The sequence below is a fragment of the Cydia splendana genome, chromosome 3 (assembly GCF_910591565.1).
Source record: "Cydia splendana chromosome 3, ilCydSple1.2, whole genome shotgun sequence".
Lineage (NCBI taxonomy): Eukaryota > Metazoa > Arthropoda > Insecta > Lepidoptera > Tortricidae > Cydia > Cydia splendana.
In genome coordinates, this window is record NC_085962.1 from 2,295,999 (window position 1) to 2,319,571 (window position 23,573).

The window sequence follows — 23,573 nt, forward strand, 5'->3', positions numbered from 1 at the left end:
TCATTTATCCATATATATACATTTTTTGATAACTTTATACGTTTTCATTTTGAGTTTTAGTCGTGTGTCGATAGATGGCAGTAAATTTACAGTGACTACAACATTTACAATGACAGGACCCCTCTATACTATCTATTCTTTTTGCTACAGATCTACAAAATGTAAAATATTGCCTGTCATATCATAAGTGATAATTTAAACATTCGGCAATGGCCAAACTAACCTACTGCATATTTGTACTATGTTACCCCTAGTGTACAGTCACCTGCAATAATATGTGCCTCTTCGAAGGCCGCAAAAATATGTGACACGCTCTTATGGCTCTACAAACAAGATCGTGTCAGATATTTTTGCGGCCTTCGTTGTGTAACATATTATCGCTGGTGACTGTACATTTCATTCGATAGCGTGACGCGACGTACGCTTGCTTGCTTAAGTTTCATTTTGAATGGGATATTGAGTTTCCAAAATATCCCGCACGGCGCGCTGTTTAAAATCCCATACAAAATACAAAACTTACAATAGGGGTGCTGACCATAACCAAATACCAATTTGCTACATAGAAGGTACGATCCTATAGAAGTGGTATACGCGTGCCTCCGTGAGGGACAAAACATACGCAATGCGACACTATGATTGGTCGAATTTATTTGTTGCCCGCACCATAATCCATACTAAACGGTGGGGAACAAATAAACCTTTGGTCCGTTTTCATAACTATGGTTTTCGTAACTGGCTGCCAAAGAAGATTTATTTTTCCTGTTTCATAATTAATTATCAAACAAGAATTCACTTTCTGCTTTCGTAATCGAGTATTTTTTCTTCGTTCGTAATTAATTATCAAAACGTATTACTTTTTCTTTTTTCATAATTGGACATTTTCGTGTGATACACTTAGTACCTTTTCGTGTAAAACGACACAAAATAACTACCGGGCACTGCGTTGAGATTATTGCTCCATTTATGTCCTTTGGTCCGTTTTCATAACTATGGTTTTCGTAACTGGCTGCCAAAGAAGATAAATTTTTCCTATTTCATAATTAATTATCAAACAAGAATTTACTTTCTGGTTTTGTAATCGAGTTTCGTAACTGGTTATGAAATAAGATTTTTTTTTCTGTTTTCGCCTGGATTAGCTACGAAATATGAATTATTTTTCGCTGCTTCGTAATTAGTTATCAGACAAGAATTTATTACTCTTTTAGTAATCGAGTTTCGTTATTAACTTCGATATATTTTTTGGAAGTTAAGTTCCCCTTTTGTTGCCAATTTACCCTGTGAGTGACTGACTGGGTAAATTGACTACAAAAGAGAAGAGAGCAACATGCAGGCTCTTTCTGTACCAATTTTGATAAAAAAAAAACTTAGATACAATAAAAGTACCTAAGTACATAGATATCCCTACAGTAAATTAGAGAAAATAAAAATACGAATATTGTAAATCATCTACTTTAATTTTCTAGATTTGTATAGATACAAAAGCTTGTTAAAACAGAGTAAGTACCCTTAGTAACAGTAAAATAAAAGAAAAATATGACCTAACTTCCTTTAACAAAAAATATAATTTTCACTTCGTAATAATTCTTCTTAGTCTAATCTAATACATAAATGGAGCAATAATCTCAACGCAGTGCCCGGTAGTTATTTTGTGTCGTTTTACACGAAAAGGTACTAAGTGTATCACACGAAAATGTCCAATTATGAAAAAAGAAAAAGTAATACGTTTTGATAATTAATTACGAACGAAGAAAAAATACTCGATTACGAAAGCAGAAAGTGAATTCTTGTTTGATAATTAATTATGAAACAGGAAAAATAAATCTTCTTTGGCAGCCAGTTACGAAAACCATAGTTATGAAAACGGACCAAAGGATTTATGTATTAGATTAGACTAAGAAGAATTATTACGAAGTGAAAATTATATTTTTTGTTAAAGGAAGTTAGGTCATATTTTTCTTTTATTTTACTGTTACTAAGGGTACTTACTCTGTTTTAACAAGCTTTTGTATCTATACAAATCTAGAAAATTAAAATAGATGATTTACAATATTCGTATTTTTATTTTCTCTAATTTACTGTAGGGATATCTATGTACTTAGGTACTTTTATTGTATCTAAGTTTTTTTTTTATCAAAATTGGTACAGAAAGAGCCTGCATGTTGCTCTCTTCTCTTTTGTAGTCAATTTACCCAGTCAGTCACTCACAGGGTAAATTGGCAACAAAAGGGGAACTTAACTTCCAAAAAATATATCGAAGTTAATAACGAAACTCGATTACTAAAAGAGTAATAAATTCTTGTCTGATAACTAATTACGAAGCAGCGAAAAATAATTCATATTTTGTAGCTAATCCAGGCGAAAACAGAAAAAAAAATCTTATTTCATAACCAGTTACGAAACTCGATTACAAAACCAGAAAGTAAATTCTTGTTTGATAATTAATTATGAAATAGGAAAAATTTATCTTCTTTGGCAGCCAGTTACGAAAACCATAGTTATGAAAACGGACCAAAGGCAAATAAAATGTGAGACTGTGACAAGGACAAACAATAAATCGATGGTCCGGAATTATTGAGACTAGCGACCCGCCCCCGGGCACCGGCTTCGCATGGGCTACACAAAACTTTAACAAATTATACACCTAAACTCCACAAGAATCACTCTATTGATAGGTGAAAACCGCATGAAAATCCGTTCAGTAGTTTTTGAGTTTATCACGAACACACAGACACAAAACAGACACAAAACAGACAGACGCGGCGGGTGACTTTGTTTTAGAGTCTGTGCGGAAAGAGAAGAGTCGTGAAATGTAGGGGAGACCATACATTCTACGACTCTTCTCTTTCCGCACAGACCCTGTAAGGTGTAGTGACAGTGTTAAAAGAATATCGAATATTATATTGATACGATATTTTCCGTTTCTGAACGCGCTAGAGCGTCGAATGGACCGAAATACATTTCACCACTTAATACATTGTAATGAATTACGCCTCCCTGCCAAACCAGCGGTACACGGTACACGTCTGCCGGCTGGTTGAGTCAGACGAAAATTCCGGGGAGTGGCCAAGAAGATTCTATGTATTTGGACCGATGTGATGGTCGTTTTTTTACTAGTGTTCGATCGAAGCTTCGATCGAAGATCGGGGGGGGCAAAATCGTCAAAAATCGATGACGTAATTTATGGACAGCCCCCAAGGTTCGGTTAAAAGTGAGTGAGTTTTATATCTCAGATACTAAAACGAAATAAACTATCTAATACTTCAACTCTTGGGGTGTGCGCGCCACGACTGCTGCAGGGGACCGTAGACTGTAGAGTGCGCCGACTTCTGGCCGAATCAAACCGTCATAAATATCTGAACACGCACTCTAAAGCCTCCTCCACACTCGTGCGCGAATCGCGGCGCAAAGCCGCGAACGCGAGTGTGGAGTCCTGAACGCAGACCTGCGAAATCGACTCGCGTTCGCGGCTTCGCCCGCGATTCACGCGCATAGTCTGGAGGGGGCTTATCGCCTTGACAATAAGTCCTCTCCACACTCCTACGCGAATCGCGGCGCGAAGCCGCGATCTGCAAAATCGACTTCACATTCGCGTTCGCGGCTTCGCGCCGCGATTCGCGCACGAGTGTGGAGCGGGCTATAGAGGCGTGTTGAGATATTTGTGAGCACCGTGGCCGCTCCGATGTATCTGACGGCGACTGTACGTATAACAGAAGGTCTGGCCCGCTACAAACAGTGCACCAATAACCAATATCCTTTTATCTCGTCATCCGGCCGTCACGGCAGCCTGTCAACATCTGTTGTCCCAATTTAACGGTATCTGTGGTGCTGTTCGTCAAACTAGATAGCGCTTACTACTGGACCATTGTAAAATGACCTGAGGGCCTAGCCAAGGTGACAATCGTTAAAAAAAACCTCAGTCGAAACTTATAATAATGCCTGGAAATTGTCATGTGACTTTTCGTAGTATCAGCAATTTTTCTTTTCGTTTGTCGATTGTACGTTCTTGTTTTGCAGTCTAAAGTGGTATCAAAACGTAGTGATTATATTTTCTTTGGTGGTATCCAGACGGGACTGATCAAATCGGTCAATTTGATCAGAAATGAAATTGGCGTCAATCACACCAATTTTAGATTTATGGTGATATTAAGCCCCCTCCACACTCGTGCGCGAATCGCGACGCGAAGCTGCCAACGCGAGTGTGGCGTCGATGTTCGCAGCCAGCGAAATCGACTCCATACTCGCGTTCGCGGCTTCGCCCGCGATTCACGCGCATAGTCTGTAGGGGGCTTTAAAATACTGGCGTCACAAATTTTATCGGCAATATCGGTCATTATCGGCGGTTGAATTCGGCGAGCCAAATTGGCGTTTGCGTCCGCACGTCCTGATTCGATCGGGCAATTTAATCAGATTGGCGAAAAATTTACTAATCTGGATACGCCTTACAGGAGTTATTAAATAACATGTGTTGAAAAATTAAATGAAAATGAAAATATTTATGCCAGTTCGCCAGTTTCTCTCTTGCGCATTCGAGCAATATAGGTAAAAGTACCTACATGAGTAATCGAATTCTATTTCAATCTGTTTCCGATATGATACCTACTGATCTGTCAGTGTTAAAAGTGACATTTCTTCAACCAAAAACGTCACATTTGAAATTGACAGCACAGTATCATCGGAAACAGATCGAATAAATAAACTTCGAATAGGTACGCCTGTTAAGCCGACCACTGACTAACAGTCCGCCGGACGATATCGGCCGGTCAGTTGTTCGGAACTGTCAAATTTTTGTTCTAACTGACAGGCCGATATCGTCCGGCGGCCTGTTAGTCAGTGGTCGGCTTAAAGAGACAGGTACAGAAATTTCGATTTTCGCGGTAGAGCCCATAGTCTAATAAAACATGGTCTTCCATTCCCAGAGTGACACGGGGCTACGTCACAACAACATGGCCGCTATATATAGCGCTATCGCATATTATCATATAGCGCTGTCGCATGATGACGTAAGCCCGTGTCAGTTAGGTGACCTAGAAAAGACGGGAATGGAGTACCAGGCGGAGTATATTATTATACCATGGTAGAGCCCATGAGTCTTCGCTAGGCTATCGGAATAGCATTTCAGTACAGAGTGTACAGAGTGCCTTACACTATAAAGTACACTTGTGTTTCTCTTTATAGACTGTAGTTTACGTGTGCTCTTAAAGTTTCAGTTGTTCGTTTAGAATGTTTGTATCATCAATATTCAACATCCTCATAGATTTTTTTCTAATATAAAAGTCAATTACTCATAATAAATGTATTAAAGTCTATCTAAGCTAAGTTTGTACCGACTTGAACAGAACAAAGTAGGTGTACAAATTTGGTACAAATAATCTCAAAAATATGTCCCATAACTCTTATGTCAGTGAATTAAGAACTATGGGACATATTTTTGAGTAAGTTGTCTACGCCCATATTTTTACAGTTGACTGTATAAGGGTTTATCTTTTTAGATTATTACCTATTAGAGTCTGTGCGGAAAGAGAAGAGTCGTGGAATGTATGGGGGCCCAATACATTCCACGGCTCTTCTCCTTTCGAACAGACTCTAACGTAATATTTTCCCGAGTCGCGTAGAGTCCGGTCGAGCTTCCATAATGAATGAATTTCGCCCTTTTCTACTTTTCTAGAGTCTTACCAAGCTATAGCCTGTCCTACAACTTTGCCAGTAGAAAAAGGCACGAAATTCAAATTTTCTATATGACCATAACCCTTCGCGCCTACATTTTTTTTCATTTGCCGCTTTTTTCTTCTGACGGAAATGGGAAATAGCTTGACCAGGGGTGCGAAACTCCTGACTTCGGCCAAACTCGGCTCCGCTCGGCTCAGCATTGCTCCGAGCAATTATTAGGGTTGGCACCACTTGACTTCCTCTTGCGTGCACGACCACAGATAAGATAATCACTTGATTTTTGACAACCCTAAATTGCCGAAAGGGATAGTGCCATATATTAGAAAGGGATAGCATGATTCGACCCTGAACCGCTGTCAAACTTCGGTTTTGTAGGCAGTTTCCTTTCTGTACGGTAGTACTATTATTTATTCTGTGGCTTGACGGACTATAACTCTGCATGGCATTTGCAATGTCAAAGTGTGGCCATGTCATCATTAGTATCAAATTTCTATGAAAGTATTTCACACTTCCTCATTTTGTTTTGTTCAAGTCAGTGCAATGTTAGCTTAGACAGTACTACATCTTTGACACAATTAACCTACTGTACATCAACCTTATTACATTGATATAAGAACTACGAATAATCAGCTAACTATCATAGTACAGGTAACCACTGAACACTAACTAATTATAAACCGTAACACAATGGCATAAAGTCTAAAACCACTCAGTTACGTAGCAAAGGAAATGTCGGGCCGCGGTCGCTTCCTTTGGCGTCAGCATCCGGGATGCTTCTCTATAACGTTGAACGTTTTGTATATTTATCTTTGTCGCTCGATGCAAGAGGGACAGAGAGGCAAGTAGCCAAAAGTTCGAGGTAGCCGGTAGCCCTACGAATTCCTATGTCAAATGACCGGTACGGTTACGGTATAAGTATATTTTCATATACATGTAGTATATTTTCTTCGCCGGTACTTACTTATAGGCGATCAATTGATCATAGGCGGCTTGATGTTGTCGGACTGTAAAGGCTCCTCTTCACGTTGGGCCAACGCCAACGCCAACGAGGGACGCATTTATGCGTTAGAGGGAGCAAGTGATATTGCTATCTCATTCTACCGCATGGCTGCGTCCCTCGTTGGCGTTGGCCCAACGTGAAGAGGAGCCTTAAGAAAGTATACGCGGTTCCGGCATATACATACTATGGACTCCAGGGATGTCACCTGCACATTGCCGACCTAGCCAACATGACAATAGTAGGTATCTACTCGGCTTTTTGAATTTCAACATACGACAAAAATTGAATTGCTAATACCAAAATACCACCAACATCAAAAATTGTTTTCTGCCTCTATCAATCAGTTCACTCAAATATACAACGATCTTCGGTTTCTTGATGTTCGCGGTATAGTCGCACCAATAAAAGTCTGCAGCGGATTTGATAGCCCATGCAGTGTAAGTGTTATTTATACGTCATAATTTCATAGAAGTTTGACGTTTAAAATGACACTTGCACTGCGTGGGCTATCAAAATCGCTGCAGACTTTTTACGGTCTAACTCCCTTTGACCATATGTACTCTGGCAAGCTATTTCCGTCAGTAGAAAAAAGCGACATACCTATTTGAAAAAAGTAGGCGCGAGCAGTAGTTCACTCACAAAAAATTAAATGTCGCGCCCTTTTCTACTGACAAAGTTATTTTGCCAGAATAGCTACATATACTATCGCAAACCCAATATGTCAGTAGAAAAAGCGCGAAATTCAAATTTAGTGTAGAAGACCGATCCTTCGCACCTACATTTTTCAAATTTGCCACTATTTTTCTGACGGAAATGGCTTGACAGACTATAATAACTTGAGTATTTTTTTTACCAGGACTTTTTATTCTGTACCTGGTAACCCTATTCGTGCCTGTAAAGTGTAAAGGAAGCGCAGCCCGCAGCCGCAACTTCCTTCGGCGTCATCCGGGAAGCATGGCTGATTCCTGTTTCCTCCTTCCTTCTGACTCTGACTCACCCGTTACCAAATAGAATAGACAAATGTTTGGAATTGTTACTATGGATGGCTCCTTGAACGCACCTGTTTCTGGACTATTATTTATAGATGGTCAAGCAAATCTTGTCAGTAGAAAAAGGCGCGAAATTCAAATTTTCTATGAGACGATATCCCATCGCGCCTACATTTTTCAAATTTGCCGCCTTTTTCGACTGACAAGATTTGCTTGACCATTTATAATCAGAAAAAAACAACTTCCCATATCAAATATCAATCTTTACATATTTACTTTTGAATGTACCCTAAAACAGTCAAATTTGACGTTTAGTTTCGTTCATTCGTTTTCGAGATCATGGATTTGATTTGCTGTTTTTGAATTAAAACAATCCTTTTTAATCGTGTTTTGTGTCATTAATAAATAGTCAATTGCCGTGATTACTCGGTGGCGCTGCTGCTAGTGCTAAAACAAAGTGAGTACCTAGAGTTTATTGTTTGAAACTGCCTCAAAACTTTTATTATAGAAATATGAGGATATTTTCATAGGAATCTGATGTTAATGATGACATTGCCACACTTTGTCAAATGCAAATGTCTTGCAGAGTTAGCTCGGTCTGACTAGAATTAGAAAATAAAGAAAATGCTTATTATGAAATTTGTACAAGTTATTTTAAGATTTGCTATAATGGTTCTGAGTGTTGAAGCAATTTTTTTCTCTATATTTTGATTGCTAGTTGCAACATTGACTAAATTGTATAGGCATATGTACCTAGTAGTGCTAAATATTGCTAGTTATTTAAAACTTATGGAAGTATAAACTTATTGCTTATTTTATTTATTCTGAGGTCCTTTTGCTATGACTTTAAATATAAATAATAATCAAACATTTTTATAAGCCAATGTTACAAATATTTTCACAAGTCTATTGTCAGTGTCTTAGAGTAGTGTAAATATACTTTTGGAATGTTGGCTTGTATAGATATTTGTCAACTGGACTGTAGACCTCTGTCCAAAAAATATCAACAAACATAGACAATAGTTAATAACTGTTTAAGCATGTCAGCAAATCATCACATTTATTCCATGTTTGATGTCACATTATGTAGGCATGATGTAATCATAAGTTTAGGATATTAAGCACCATTGCTATAGCTAGAAATAAATTTCCCACTTAGTTAATACACTGGCTAAATATATTCGCTCTAAGCTTATGGCATTAGGAGTATTTCCAGGCTGATACAACCTTCAAAAAAAGAGTGTACTCCCATCTTAAAGGCCGACAACCGTGCAACAGCAAAGTGCTTGCAAGTGCAGGTGTCCATGGGTGACGATGATGTCTTACCATTAGATTAGGCCATTTGTCTGCTTGTTTGCATTGAAAAAAAATATGTTTTTAATCATTGGGCCTAGACTGTAGTTCTCTTATGTATATTGTGTGTCTATACTTTTGTATGTTTTTTTTCATTAGTATTCTAGCAATGGCATTAACATGCTGATATTGTTTTTGCATTAAATGTAGTTAGTATTGGCCAGGTTTATTGGTATGATTGTACAATGTGGCTACATCTGCCGTCGGCTTGCATTGGTGCGGACCTATTGTCTCATTGTTTGATCACTTCATGCATAATTTGTAAACATTTTGCATGCTATCTGATCAAAGCTTTGCTCTATGGACATTTATTAGATAAGTTATATAGGTACTTTTAGTTTTTGGCTTGTTTCCAGGCAAAAGTATATGTGGCGTTTGGCCAGTGCCTCTTAGACAGAAAATTTCCAGTATCAATCAGACGAAGGAACAGAAAAACAAACATAATGTAGTAAACATTCGTATTTATAATATAATGTTGTCGTTTTATTTACAAATAAATACAAATTCAGTTAATAAATAAATGGTAAATTATCTACATCTTAATAAGTATGTTTTATATCTCATTTCTTAATCTTCTCTGAATTCATCTCGAATCCAAAATACTAACGTTAACGTTTTCTTATGACACGTCACGGTCTCAAGAAAATTTGAGACTTTCGGCGTTCGGGCGACACGTTCACGTACATTCACACTATACAACTATATTTACAAGGTACTCGTAGACGATTCACTCCGCGGGGCGCTCGTCCGGCGCGCCCCGCGCACTCACACAGGCACTAGAGTCCTCCCCGGCCGCGCGTCATAAATATTTGTACACGGCCGGCCGGGCGGCGCGCGGACTAGATAATACTGGAGGGCCGGACCGGCGGCTCCGGGCAGCGGCAGCCCGCCCTGCGGCAGCGCGCGTACGTGGCCGCTCCCGCCGCCGCCAGCCCTCGCAGCGGCCAGTACAGCCACAGGCACGGCAGCGGCAGCGACAGCAGCCCCACGCACGCCAGCCGCGGCCCGCACGCGCACGGCGAGCCCGCCTCGTCCTCCCCGCTCCCGCAGTGGTAGAACAGCGCCTTCACGCAGCACATGCACGACGCGTAGTCCACGCACGCCTCGGCGCTGCACAGGCAGCTGCCGCACAGCCAGCGCGACGGCAGCGGCCGCGGCCGCGCGCACTGCTCGCAGCGGCAGCGGCCGCAGCGCTCGCACACGATGGAGTCGGGCGCGAGCGCGCGCCGCTTGTCGACGGCGGCGGGCTGCGCCGTCACCGGCTTGAGCGGCATGGCGGCGCGGTGCTGGTGCTGGTGCTGGTGCGGCCGGCACGGCGCCTCCACGTAGGCGTTGCGCTCGCGCTCGGCGTCGGGCCGCGGGCGCAGCAGCGACACGGCGGGGCGCGCGGCCGGCGGCCGGTGCACGCGCGCCGCCGGCTTGGGCGGCCGGGGCGGCGCCGCCGGCCCGCCATACTCGTCCATCGAGTCCGGCTAACGGCTCTCCGGGCCGTCGCCTTCCTGTTCCCTCATCGTCCCCACCTAACGGACAAAACGAAAACACCGTTAGCTACATATACTGTGAAATACAGATCGTTCCCGTCTAGCTCGCTCTGAAGAATGTAAGTACATATGCACGCGAGTGAATTTTCAGAGCGAACTAAAGTTCTGGTTGAATCTGATACTGACATCACTTATCAACTAGATCATCGCTCATACTCATACATTCCCTTTCATTCAATCAATTGAAGGCATATAGCACGCGATCAATCTCCTAATGACGTGGCTCTTAATGAATGAAGTGCGTGGGCGTGACACGTACCTACTCCTATCAACTAAAACTATTCCGAGAAAAGTTGTTGATCTAATGATAGATATGACCTTTTAAACGACAAATTAAATGCACTATTATTAGCTTTCTAATTACAAACGATGCCGTACTTTGAAACTATTAGTGTAACAAGATCTCATTGGAATAAGTAGTGAAATAAACATCATTTCTTGGATTTTATTGCTACTTTACGCTAATGTACGAGTACACTATTAACAGCTACAACAAGTACAATTAATGCTGAACTAAATTAAGGCCAAATATCATCCTCTATCAGTCAACCATGAGATCAATTAGAAACCCGTGAATAGTGACAGGCCTAACTGATTTTAACATGCATATTTTAGATACTAGCGACCCGGCTTCACACGGTTTGCATCTAGGTTTTGATTGATTGGTACACGATGGGCCAGCGCTGGCCACTCCAAGGGACGCAGCCATGCGGTAGAATGAGATAGCAATATCACTTGCTCTCTCTAACGCATAAATGCGTCCCTTGGAGTGGCCGGCGCTGGCCCATCGTGTAGAGGAGCCATAAGATTGCAATTTCTGGATCCTTGGTGCGCGTTATCGAATCTTATTAGACGGATTAGACTTAAAAACACATTTTACTGCATGACCATACAGTCGATCCTAATAAGTCCCGATGTCCTTTTGAGAGGACACAATAAAATCGAATTTTGAACTGTTCTATAATGGAATAAAAGGTTCCTAATTCAAAACTGCAAAAATGACTTGGGCCTTAGGAGGAAAACTCTACCAATCAAAACCTTATACTCGTACATGCAAGGTTCCGCAGAAATCTTGGGACTTCGGAGATATTGTGCCTATTATGGTTCATGAACTAAAGATGGTCAAGCAAATCTTGTCAGTAGAAAAAGGCGCGAAATTGAAATTTTCTGTGGGACGATATCCTTTCGCGCCTACATTTAACAAATTTGCCGCGTTTTTCTACTGACAAGATCTGCTTGACCCAGTATAATAATATGTGTACCGCTCAAGAAATGGGCATCAAATGTATGTTCATTGTACAGTAGGGCATGATAATTAATACAAATATATAGCTGGACAAGCAAATCTTGTCAGTAAAAAAAGGCGTGAAATTCAAATTTTCTATGGGACGATATCCCTTCGTGCCTACATTTTTCAAATTTGCCGCCTTTTTCTACTGACAAGATCTGCTTGACCAGCTATAGGTATACATATTAATACACCAAAAAATTACTCTTTATGTTTTGACATTAGCGTAAGTTTACTTTTAAAAAAAATTGTGTGTGTGGGGGGGGGTATGACACGATTTAAGCCGATAAAAAATTCTTTCTTTCCTTTCTTAGAGCGTTTTCAAATTGTGAAATATGTGTTTCTGTGTAATATTTATTAAATCATTATTACTAAAATAACGATAGACAACACAAAAAAGGCGGACTTTAGCCAATGGCACTCTCCTGCAGCTGTTTTTGTCACAGGCGCCTTCCGACATCCGATATCAGAAAAACGCTTCCGATAAATTCTGCCATGTCGGCGCCCCCCGTCAGCTAGATAATATATGTTTGTGTGCGAAATATGTGTAGGCATAATGCTTGTTGTAGTGTGCGTGACCGCTAAAGACGCGCGCCCCCGCGGCCTGACTACGCGGATGTAGGATCCTACATCGGATATCGGATCGGACAATGTGAAAACGCTCTTACCATACAGTAGTAGATACTATTAAACCTGCGGTGTAAGAACCTTAGGGGCTATTCATAAATTACGTCATTTCAAATTAGGGGGGGGGGGGGGGGGGTCTGGACATCGGATGACGGTAGCATGAAGTAGGAGGAAATGGGGTCATTTGAAGCATGATTTTTGGATGATTATAGGGGAGGGGGGGTCAAAAATCGTCAAAAATCGATGACGTAATTTATGGACAGCCCCTTATGACATTTTCAGTATTATTTGTTTCGTACGACATCATGGTTTTAGGCTTCTTAGGGCGACGGTTAAAGAGCTTTCTTTATTTTAGTCAAATCATTATACAGACGTAGTGCATAATTATTTTCCATTGTATTTTCACGGAAACGTACGAACGTGTCTTGCTATTTCAGTCAGTCTCTATACAAAAAGTACTGAGGTTGACTGAAGTGGCATGCAAAATACGAACGTTTCCGAGAAAATACGATACGATGGAAAATAATTGTTTTTTATTCACACAGATTACAACTTAATTTTAAATTGAAATACGTAGAAGTCATAAAATAGCGAAACAGTGACCATGCCCTACTTTTGGCATCGAACCAAAGCCTACTGCGAAAATTGAAATTTCGTTAGCTGCCTCTCTATCGCTCAAATATGCAAGAGTGATAGAGAGAGGAGATAACAAAATTTCGTTTTATGCGGTATTCCCTCAGGTTTATATGGGCACCGTGAGTCTGCGACATTGCGCCGCCGCCATAGCCGTAGTTTAATAACTTCATTATCTTCCGTCATTCTTTCCGTCATTTCTGATTCCATCATATCAATTCACAGTCAGTAGTGATGTCATTTCTAGTGTCATTACTTTGACATAACTCCAATACTGAAGGAAGATATTTAAATAAACTTCATTACTTGCCGTCATTCCTTCATGACAAACCCTCCACTATCACTAAAAATAAAAATGTCATTCCTTCAAAGTAATGTCATTATTCATGATAGTGTCCGGCCCATATAACAGACATTTATGTACCGTATTCCCGTCCAATAAATCCAAATTAAGCCCTATTTTCCAATGGCTGTATGAAAGGGTTGCCATACGTCAGGATTTTCCCTGACATGTCAGGATTTTTGGTCCTTTGTCAGGATTGCGGAGGGACTTGGCGAGTGTCAGGGTTTTTTAAACATCAACTAACCACTATAGAAGCTAGCTTAAAGTTTGGAGTTGAGCAGAGAAAAGGAAGGTCAAGCTCGAGTTAAGCGCAAGAGAAGCACTGGTGGCCTAGCGGTAAGAGCGTGCGACTTTCAATCCGGAGGTCGCGGGTTCAAACCCCGGCTCATCGTACCAATGAGTTTTTCGGAACTTATATGTACGTAATATTATTGATATTTACTAGTCGCTTTTCGGTGAAGGAAAACATCGTGAGGAAACCGGACTAATCCCAATAATGGCCTAGTTTCCACTTTGTGTTGGAAGGTCAGATGGTAGTCTCGTAAAAACTGGTGCCTACCCCAATTCTTGGGATTAGTTGCCAAGAACTGGGGTCCGCCAGGCTCCCATGAGCCCTGGCAAAAAGCCGGGTTAAGAGGAAGATGATGACAGTTCTAGGTGGGACATACATATAAATATGATATTTGACATATAACTTGGTATTTAGCGTTTAGGCATCATTAGGGTTAATTATTTTGTATATTAGATATAGAATTACATTTATTAGGCTAATATGTTAAACTGATACTGGTCTAACGAAATATTTTCCTGTAATATTGCTCTTAATACTATTAGATTTGTCATTAAATATATATAGCCTTGTAAGGCCAACTGTCCTACACAAAGTATTAAAAAAAAAAGTATTTTTTAATCTAATTTAAACCATTTTCAGTTGGAAAAGATTCCTATGTTACGTTCGTTTTCAAAACAAATGAAATTCTTCAATATTTCCTTCATTAAATCAAACCAAATCAAATTTAACAAGCAATTTTTTAGGGTTCCGTACCCAAAGGGTAAAAACGGGCCCCTATTACTAAGACTGTCCGTCTGTCACCAGGATGTATCTCATGAACCGTGATAGCTAGGCAGCTGAAATTTTCACAGATAATGTATTTCTGTTCCCGCTATAACAACAAACACTAAAAACAGGATATAATAAATAGTTAAGTGGGGCTCCCATACAACAAACGTGAATTTTTGCCGTTTTTTGCTTAATGGTACGGAACTCTTCGTCCGACTCGCACTTGGCCGATTTTATTTATATGGTGGGCGTTAGAAGACAAAACAAGGTGGTTAAATCCAATCCAAGACCAAATAAGTATTCAAGTAAATAGGGTATCGTCTTGGGTCGTCCCATTCGTTTTTCGTCAAGTTCTTAAATTAGTCCTATTCTGCTTTCGTCACTCATTCTACATTCGTCACAATCGTCGGTGGCTTTCAATGTAGAATGGGTGACGAAAGCAGAATAGGACTAATTTAAGAACTTGACGAAAAACGAATGGGACGACCCAAGATTTGGAATAAGACGAACATATTTGGAAAAGTATGAGAATCTCTTGCACGTGTTCTTCTTTTTTTATCCCTTCTAAGACATCAAGAAAAAAAAATACAGGTTCGCTTTTTATTGTAATATTATAAGATATTATAATCTAAAAGCCTAAATACAAAACCTTTTCGCGTGCCTGTAATACTTATAATAATAATATCCAAAGCAAGCCTATCAAAAGACCGGCATTTATAGGCCCGTGAAATCCGAAATGGCGTTACAAATAATAATATTAAATTTAAGAGCCCATCAACGTGCACACTAGCGCCACTGCTAAATAATTGTGATTATTTATATTTAACGAAAGATACTTAAAAAAGGGGGCCGCTACGTACTGTATTTTGTACTTATAAGCACCTTTTGAATACATCAGACTAGTTTTTATGTTGCTGGATTCGTCGATCTCTGAACTCAAAACAAAAACGGCCGTTTTAGCTTTGGACGCATAGATTGACGAATCCAGCAACATAAAAAATAGTTTGATGTATTCAAAAGATACTTAAATACACAATACAGTACGTAGCGGCCCCCTTTTTTTAAATACCTGTCGTTAAATTCAAATAATCACGATTATTTAGCAGTGGCGCTCAAAACCTATTCGCGTATACCTGCAGACATACCTGTAATACTTTTTCGCATATTCAATTTAAGTGAGTCTATAATAGTAATCTAAAGTTTTATATTCGACCGTTTTCGCATCATTGAATGTTAAGCGAGATAAACATTATCTGCGAATTAAAACGATATAAAAATAGAGAATGACCATGAAAAACACGTGCTGAATGACAATTAAACGTATTGTATTTACGTTGTAAAGTATGGCCCTGGCCGTATAACAGTAACCATGGATGGACCTTAATATGTTTACAATAAGGTTTAACAACAGTTAACATTAGTCGATGAAACATTGCTTGAACTTTGGATAGTGGCGTGTTTCCATTTTCGTCTGTCTAATTTAGCGAGAGCGATAAGGATGGAGATACATCTTCAATCACTATGTTCGTGGTATTGCCCTATCCTCCTAAGGCCCAGCCATACAAATGAATAATCCTAAATTTGTCACTGTAATTTGAACCCAAAGTGTAGGATATAGAGCTGATATTGCGTTATTTAAAAATTGAACGAAACAAAGCAAAAGCGACTCTTTTCCAATTGAATATGATTTAAATATCATCGAAATGAAGAAATACTATTGGTAGGACCTTGGGCCTTAGGAGGCTATGGCATTAAACGTGCTACAAGATTGATTGTATTAATCTGTCATTTTCACTTAGTATCTATTTGAAAGAAAGGGATAAAACATAAATTAACTAATTTAAGGCCTGTAAAGTTTATGAATAAGGGGGGTAGTATATGTATCGCGTTCGTATTGACCCCACCATACAAAAAAAAACAACGGGTTGCACTCCGGGAATGCAGACAGAAGTGAAAACTCAATGACTAGTCCAAAATGACTGCAGCACTATGTATAATTGAATTAATTGACCCATCCTCCTTTCTATTTAAAAACTTTAGTTCCGAAATTGCTGGCCAGTGAGCTTAAAATTGTAGCGTTAATTGTTTAAAATTCGAATAGAAATTATAAAGTTCCCTTGCTAGATGCGAGGTCTATCTAAATATATTTGGTCATGATATTTTGAGTTTTATTCACCAGTACTAGAGTTCACTTTTAGTAGCGATTTCATCAAGATGTAGCTTTATTGAATTATATTGGAGTGATATAAAGTTATGTAACTGTGAGATCCTCGTATTTCAGCCCGTGCAAGATTAGAACATTGAGCTTTATTGCTTAATATAAAAGTCCAGTTTTAAATAATTGACCTGATTATGATACGTTAATTATGACTAAAGTTCTTTGGTGAATAATATTGTCCGTAACACATGACCTCAGCGTTACGTTACGCGTCTGAATCGAGTTTTTCATTTTTTCCCCCACCTCAAAAAGTGCTCAGCGCCGCTAAAGAAGTTTTCACTTCAAAAACTGGCAGTCGAATTGATAAATAGTGAAGGAAACATGATATGATTGGATTTCTTGTTTTGAAATCGGACGAAACAAAAGAAATGCGACTGTGTTCCAATTGGTTTAATTAAATATAAGTAATTAGTACTCCAGGTAGGACTGAGGGCCTCTAGTGTTGTGTTCTTCATTTTTGGAATGGTTTGGAAATTTTATGTTTTGTATCCTTTGTTCAAGTCGTTTGGAAATATTAGAAAGTCCAACATATAGCAAGGCTATTTTGTTTGGCTATACATTTCCGGAGGATACTAAACAACATCTGGTTTGAGTAAAATGTTGGTATTCAGCAAGGTCGTTGAGAATGTCATTCGTCTTAATCAAAGATTGTTCGTTACATCATTAGGCTTGCCTAATCAACATATGGAGACACTAAACAAATGAGCGTGGCTTTTTTTTTAAAAAGTGGATACACAGTTTGGTCGACACAGTGACCAGCGACTGCTTTTGGTCTGAAGAGATTGGTGTCGTGGCCGAAGAGATTGGTGTCGATGAGCGTGGCGTCGCGTCGCTTACGATACAAACTTAATGTCTATCGCAGTTAATTCCTACGAATTTATCGTTTAACTGCAACCATGTTTTCTATATAAGGTTAGTGCGGTGTATTCTTTAAGAGCCCATCAACGTGCACATTAGCGCCACTGCTAATTAATCGTGAATACAGTGGCGCTAGTGTACACGTTGATGGGCTCTGAAGTATAGCGTATGCGGTATTGAAAAAATCCAGCAAAACTGTTTTGAACAGCAGTGATCTTGTGACCAGTCGATCTGTGGTATGTTTCGCTTTTCCGGGTTCCGTACGCAAAGGGTAAAAACAGGCCATTATTACTAAGACTCCGCTGTCTGTCTGTCCGTCCGCCTGTCTGTCACCAGGCGGCATCAGTATCTACAGATAGCTAGGCAATTGAAATTTTCACAGATGATGTATTTCTGTTGCCGCTATAACAACAAATATTAAAAAACAGAATATAATAAATATTTAAGTGGGGCTCCCATACAACAAACGCGGTTTGCCGTTTTTTGCGTAATGGTACGGAACCCTTCGTGCGCGAGTCCGACTCGCACTTGGCCGGTTTTTTTATACGATATTTGTGCTCCTCATTATATCAGTTTAAAAAATGTCTATTGCCGCATAAAAACCCGATAACCCTTGTCCCTTTTATCCAGGACTCCCGCAGCCTTTAGATATCGGATAGTTTTCCCATACTTAGTCGATATTGTATCTTTCAGTTATATTTATAGCGAAAATAATCAGTCAATGTGTCCATATAAATCTAAAGACATTGTGTTATTTGATCTCCCACTGATTGGAGTAATGCAAACACTACACTGTAATAAGATATTATGAGTATTATGACACTTCTGACACAAATGAAATGATAGTAAAAGGAAACTTTTCGAGAATAATTCAGGTTCAATATGGGTGTTAGTTGTCCTTTTAAATGTCTAGTAGTTCTGTATCGTGTAATATAATTCTTATAAGAGTACACTACACTATATAATAATATTTTGGTGTCAGGGTTTGTGAAAGTAAAACCCATGGGAGGTAGGTATTTAAAAAAACTACTACCATACACATGTCTATGTTTTTGTATAGAATCGAAGACTTTCCCTGTCCAAACTATCTCCTGAATTCCACTTCACTAAAATGATTTAAAATTGTATCCACATGGATTCCAGGCTTCGTATAAAATAAACCTAAGCAGGGATTGCAAGACAACATTGAGGTTTAGAGCTTAAGTTCTCATCATCTTAGTTCGGGACAAGGTCGATCTGTGTAAGAGTATCCCCAAATCCTCCTCCTCCTTGCTTCGTTCTCCTCAGTGCTGAGGGTCGGTCGTGACCTCCTAGTGGAGCACATGATTCGGGATTGCAGATTTCCAGCCTATCCGATCCCTTGCGACAGTTGCGACTTCTAAGACATCATGGATCATAAATGAGATGATGATGATGATGATGGATCTTCATGGATAGCGATTTGCTAACCTGGTCGGACCATCGCATTGGACTGCGGCCCCTTCCCTTTCCTTCCACCGAACCTGTGACCATTAGCTTTTCCAGCTATTAGCTTATCCCCAAATAAATATCTTAAAAGAGCTATGAGCTGATTAAGCCCACCATGTGTTTATATCATACCTTACGAGCTCTGACGTTTTGGTTTAAATACTTGCTGTGCCAAATCATACACAAAATCAACCCTCCTAGCGTGTTGCTTTGGAAGCAAATACAAAGTCTTAACTTTCTTTATACGTTCTATGAAATTAATTATTGTTTTACTTTCTTGGTCTCCTTTTACCTAGCTTTCCATTCCTACTACTGCTTCTATTACACAGGAAATTGTCTGTCGTATGAAAGTGCTTATCATGCTTCCTCTTTCATTAAGATTATCTAGTAATTATGTAAGAGTTTGATAATGAATTAGAGTGTGGCTTAAAATACCTGTCCAGTTAAAAAAACGAATAGAGGGATATCTAGATCAAGCCAACCAAGAAAATCAAAAACAACCTTTTTTATCCATCACATTGAAAATCGTTGTTATTCGTACATTTTTAAAAACAAAAATTTTACAAGGTAGGTCTCCATTGCTTTTAATAATGTTTATGAACTACTAAATCCACCTCAATTTAGCATCACTTATTGTTACAAATCAGGCCAAGTACAGGTCCATTCATAAGAGCTGGAAATCGTTGTATAGAATCCTGTTGTGCAACCGGAATTCTCTTTCAAACGAAATGAGTTGAAATTAGACTCTTTAACAACCTAGCAATATTTTCATACGCGTTCAGCAGTAGGTTCTTATTAATTCCTAAACATATATTAAAAAGCGTAATATGAGAACCGGTAATACTGACTAAAGCATCTCGATATTGGTCAAGCACATGTAGGGTTGCCTATGAAATCTTTTAATTTTATTAAGCACTTGGTTTTTGTCAAGAAAATATTATAATTAATAAATAAATAAAATAAATAAATAATATCCTTTCCTCTGCTGAATTCCAAACGTTTAGCTAGCCTCTAATGGTTAGTTCAGGTTTCTAATAAACCCTGAGACTCGCCTAAGTCCCTCCGCAATCCTGACAAAATCCAAAAATGTAACATGTCAGGGCAAATCCCGACCTTAAGCACATGTCAACAGCAATTATGTTGCCGGTTTAGGATTTGGAATTATAACTTGTATCTTAAACAATATTTAATGACATTGAATGATGATTCATTTCACTGCGATAATTTGAGTTTATTGACCATTTGTGACCAATAGCTGCTGTAGTCATTATGTCTATCGTAATGTCGATTTAGTTGGCGTAGTAATTTGTGTCACGTGTGGCGGCGGGATGTCGGGCCATCCATACATTTTGCTAACAGAACTGAGCAACTACATTACAGCAAAAGGACAAGTAACAGTGACATCTGTTCTTGATATTAGGTATCAGTAATCGGTCGCTGTTGTGGTTTGGGCTTATTATTATTTATAACTATTATAAGCACAGCTTTTACACGAAGCCATGTACTAAGCCTATCCCACATTGACATGATTTAAACGAAGTACCAACCACCCAACTGTAGTTCAAAAGCTCTTAACTATGGCCCATAGTCTATGGCCCAAAATTAACTCTAATACCTTCTTTTTTTTTACAATTATGGCCTGGATGCGAGTCCTTTAAGCCAGCGGTCGGCAACCTTTTAGCAGCCAAGGGCCACATAGTAGTTTTTAACGCGGGTCGCACTTTGTTAATATTTATGACTTTATTAGACATTGTCGTTTGTCAATATGTATTACATACAAAATAGCCAGGGAGGCTCGCGGGCCGCAAGTGATAGGTTCACGGGCCGCAGGTTTTAGGGTTTAGGCTTAAAGGACTCGCATCCAGGCCATAAGCCATCAACTAGGCTTGATTATTATTTGAATGTCGTAGTCCTATGGCAAAATATTATTATAAGTGGAAGAAAACACTCAAACAAAACCAGGAAATTGGTGTTACTGTTTATACTTAATTAATACGTATTGATGAACTAAACTGAGGTAGTAACTTGGCCTTAGGGCAAATCCGCCACTGCTAGTACTGGATTATCCTTGGTGGTTTTAAGGTAATTTTACTGATGCAGCCACTCTGTTGAAATAGAACGATATCAAATTTAATGGCTTTAACTTTTGGCTCAGTGGATTGTCTTGGTCATTGGCCTCTTGTAAATAAGATAACAAGAAATTTTGACCGCCAACGAGATGTAGTTATTTAGCTTATGTATTTTATGTTTAACCGTACGAGATGACACTTTAGGTAGTAATCTAAACTCCGGTCCTGATGTCTGTTAACCTTTTATATGTGGTGGTCAAAAAGAGTTGACTAAAATTGGGCCAGGTTCCTTATCAAACACAGACAAGAGGTTAAATAATACATTTGATCATCTATCAGTCTAGTTAGCGCAGAGTAGATTGGTACAGTACAATCAAACAATTTGAATTCGGGATCACATTGAAATGATGACATAGTTACTGATATGCCGATATAAATTTGGAGAAAATTCGGAAACTTGTCATATTTTTATGTGGAGATCGAAAATTTCCGTTTCTCATATAACAGTTTACCTAATTTCCTATGAAATTTCCAAGAACATTTCGGACATTCCGCATCTGACCTGTAGTCACAGTGGCATGACGTGATCCCTCACAGCTTGCATATCAGTTGTCCATGTGGCAATACATTAAGCTGACTTAAGTGGTTCAAAAATCAAGTCAAGTTGCTCTGTTGTGTTCTATTGACACGAAATTTAATTTAGTGGCCATATCATTTGCCAGTGTCGTTGTGTAATCAAATCTTCAATGAATATCTACGTTGTTTTGTCTAAATTTAAAACTATCTGCGAGTCCGTTAAAGATATTAACAGCAATAACAGGCATCATTGTTTACTATTCTTTATCGCTATAACTTTGAATTTAATGTTCAGTTATAAAGTTATCGTTGAAATTCGCCCACCACTGTTAAAAATAATTATTGTAAATTTGGTTACGGATTTGAGAACAAAATCTAGACCAGCTGATTCATAAATGAACTCTCAGCATGTTTGTTTACATTCTCACGGTAATTAATGTGTCTGGTGTCAAGGAAACTAGTGATATCTACGTGTTCCGATAAACTTACTAGAAATCATTGAAACGAACGTGGCGAGAGGCGTCTGTATGTACGTTTTGAGGGCTCGGATAGTTGATATCCGTAATGATGGTACGTGAAGTATAGTAGAGAAGGTTCTCGGAGCGAGCGGGCGCACGTGCGTAGCGGTCGGACGGCGACCGAGCGGGCCTAGCGACGCTACTAGTCATTCATGCCACTTTGATTCCATCGCATTCCGAGGAATCACTTCCTACGCGCTACGTGACGAAAACTGTCGCCGTCAACCGCCTCGTAGCGACTGTGACCGGTGGGCGATCCCACGTCATTATTGCCTTATGTACTTACAAAACGGACGTTCCACGGTCACACATCTCCTACACACATCGCACAAGGGCACTCGGGCCTCCAGCCCCACACACAACACTTGGCGGTCGGACGATCCTGCCACGCCTGGGCCGCGCCGTAACAACCACTGACACACTCAAATACGGCTCAACCACCGAATTTCGGTCGCGCAAATCCACAGGAAGGTTCGTAAGACCGGCGCGGCCCGGAGCGGCAGGCACCTGGCGCGGGAGGGGCGGCCCACGCACCGGCCTCGATTCTCGTCCGCCCGCCGCGCGGTTATCACTGCAATATGGCCGCTACTCACTTCCTCGGTGAAGTTCTTCGTTGATTTCTACTCCTGATCTCGATGACGGCGTTTTTTGTTACCGTTCCGAACTCGTGCGGGTTCACTGCACTTATTCTTATACACATTTTAATGGAAAACCGGGAGCGCTAGCGCTACGCTCCGACGAAACGACCGTTCCGTTCGCTGGCACATTCCGCACTGGCGTCGGGCGCGGGCGCGGCGCGGCGGGAGAGGCCGCGCCGCCCCGCCGCGCCGCCGCCGCCGCCCGCGCACAGCCTTTTTATGAATGGAAGGCGGCCATACTGAATGAACCGCGTACACGGAGCGGTTGGCCGCTATTTTCGCGGGCGAGCGGCGTCGGGGGTGCGAGGGGGGAGGCCGGAAGCGGGCTGCGAGCGCGAGCGGTGCCAAATTTTGCGGCGCGGGCGGCGGCAGCGGATGTGCTCGTTTACCGAGCTTCCGGCGAGATCCCCCCGCGCAGCCGCATCCGGGAATTGGGTTTCCGGTCGGCGAGAGTCGCGCCACCGAGATACCGCCCACTTTCGTCCTGCATCGGCCGTGCGCACGTTTGAGAATCTAGATATTTTTCATGCTACCTTTCGAGCGCCTGCTTTCTATTAGAGGCGGCCGAATACAGGCGAACAAAGCATATTAAAGTTTCTAACCTCTAATAAACGCGTTGGCACAAATCGCGTATTTTTATCTCCATTCACTTGTGTTTGGCGTGGGGCGTCGTCGGCGGCGGTTATCGCGCGTTTTTGCAAGGTTGCAGCGACAATGAGGTGTTGTGC

General features: G+C 40.4%; 1 protein-coding gene across 2 annotated transcripts; it reads right to left on the reverse strand.

Annotated features, from left to right (window-relative positions):
* Positions 1 to 9,453: 9,453 nt before the first annotated feature.
* On the reverse strand, positions 9,454 to 23,016 carry LOC134806346 (protein sprouty). 2 transcript variants are annotated; one of them, XM_063779555.1, is made up of 2 exons: positions 22,801 to 23,016; positions 9,454 to 10,529 (listed from the first exon to the last, which is right to left on the reverse strand). In XM_063779555.1, exon 2 carries the CDS (start codon positions 10,470 to 10,472, stop codon positions 9,849 to 9,851), a length of 624 nt encoding a protein of 207 aa, XP_063635625.1. In that variant the 5' UTR covers positions 10,473 to 10,529; positions 22,801 to 23,016; the 3' UTR covers positions 9,454 to 9,848. The 2 variants fall into 2 exon arrangements, with proteins under 2 accessions (XP_063635625.1, XP_063635626.1); XM_063779556.1 differs by lacking the exon at positions 22,801 to 23,016 and adding an exon at positions 22,494 to 22,794.
* Between the last annotated feature and the right edge of the window lie 557 nt (positions 23,017 to 23,573).

Bases quoted from the DNA above. Each gene is read 5' to 3' on its own strand.
- LOC134806346 (XM_063779555.1), bottom strand. From the start codon at position 10,472: ATGGACGAGTATGGCGGGCCGGCGGCGCCGCCCCGGCCGCCCAAGCCG.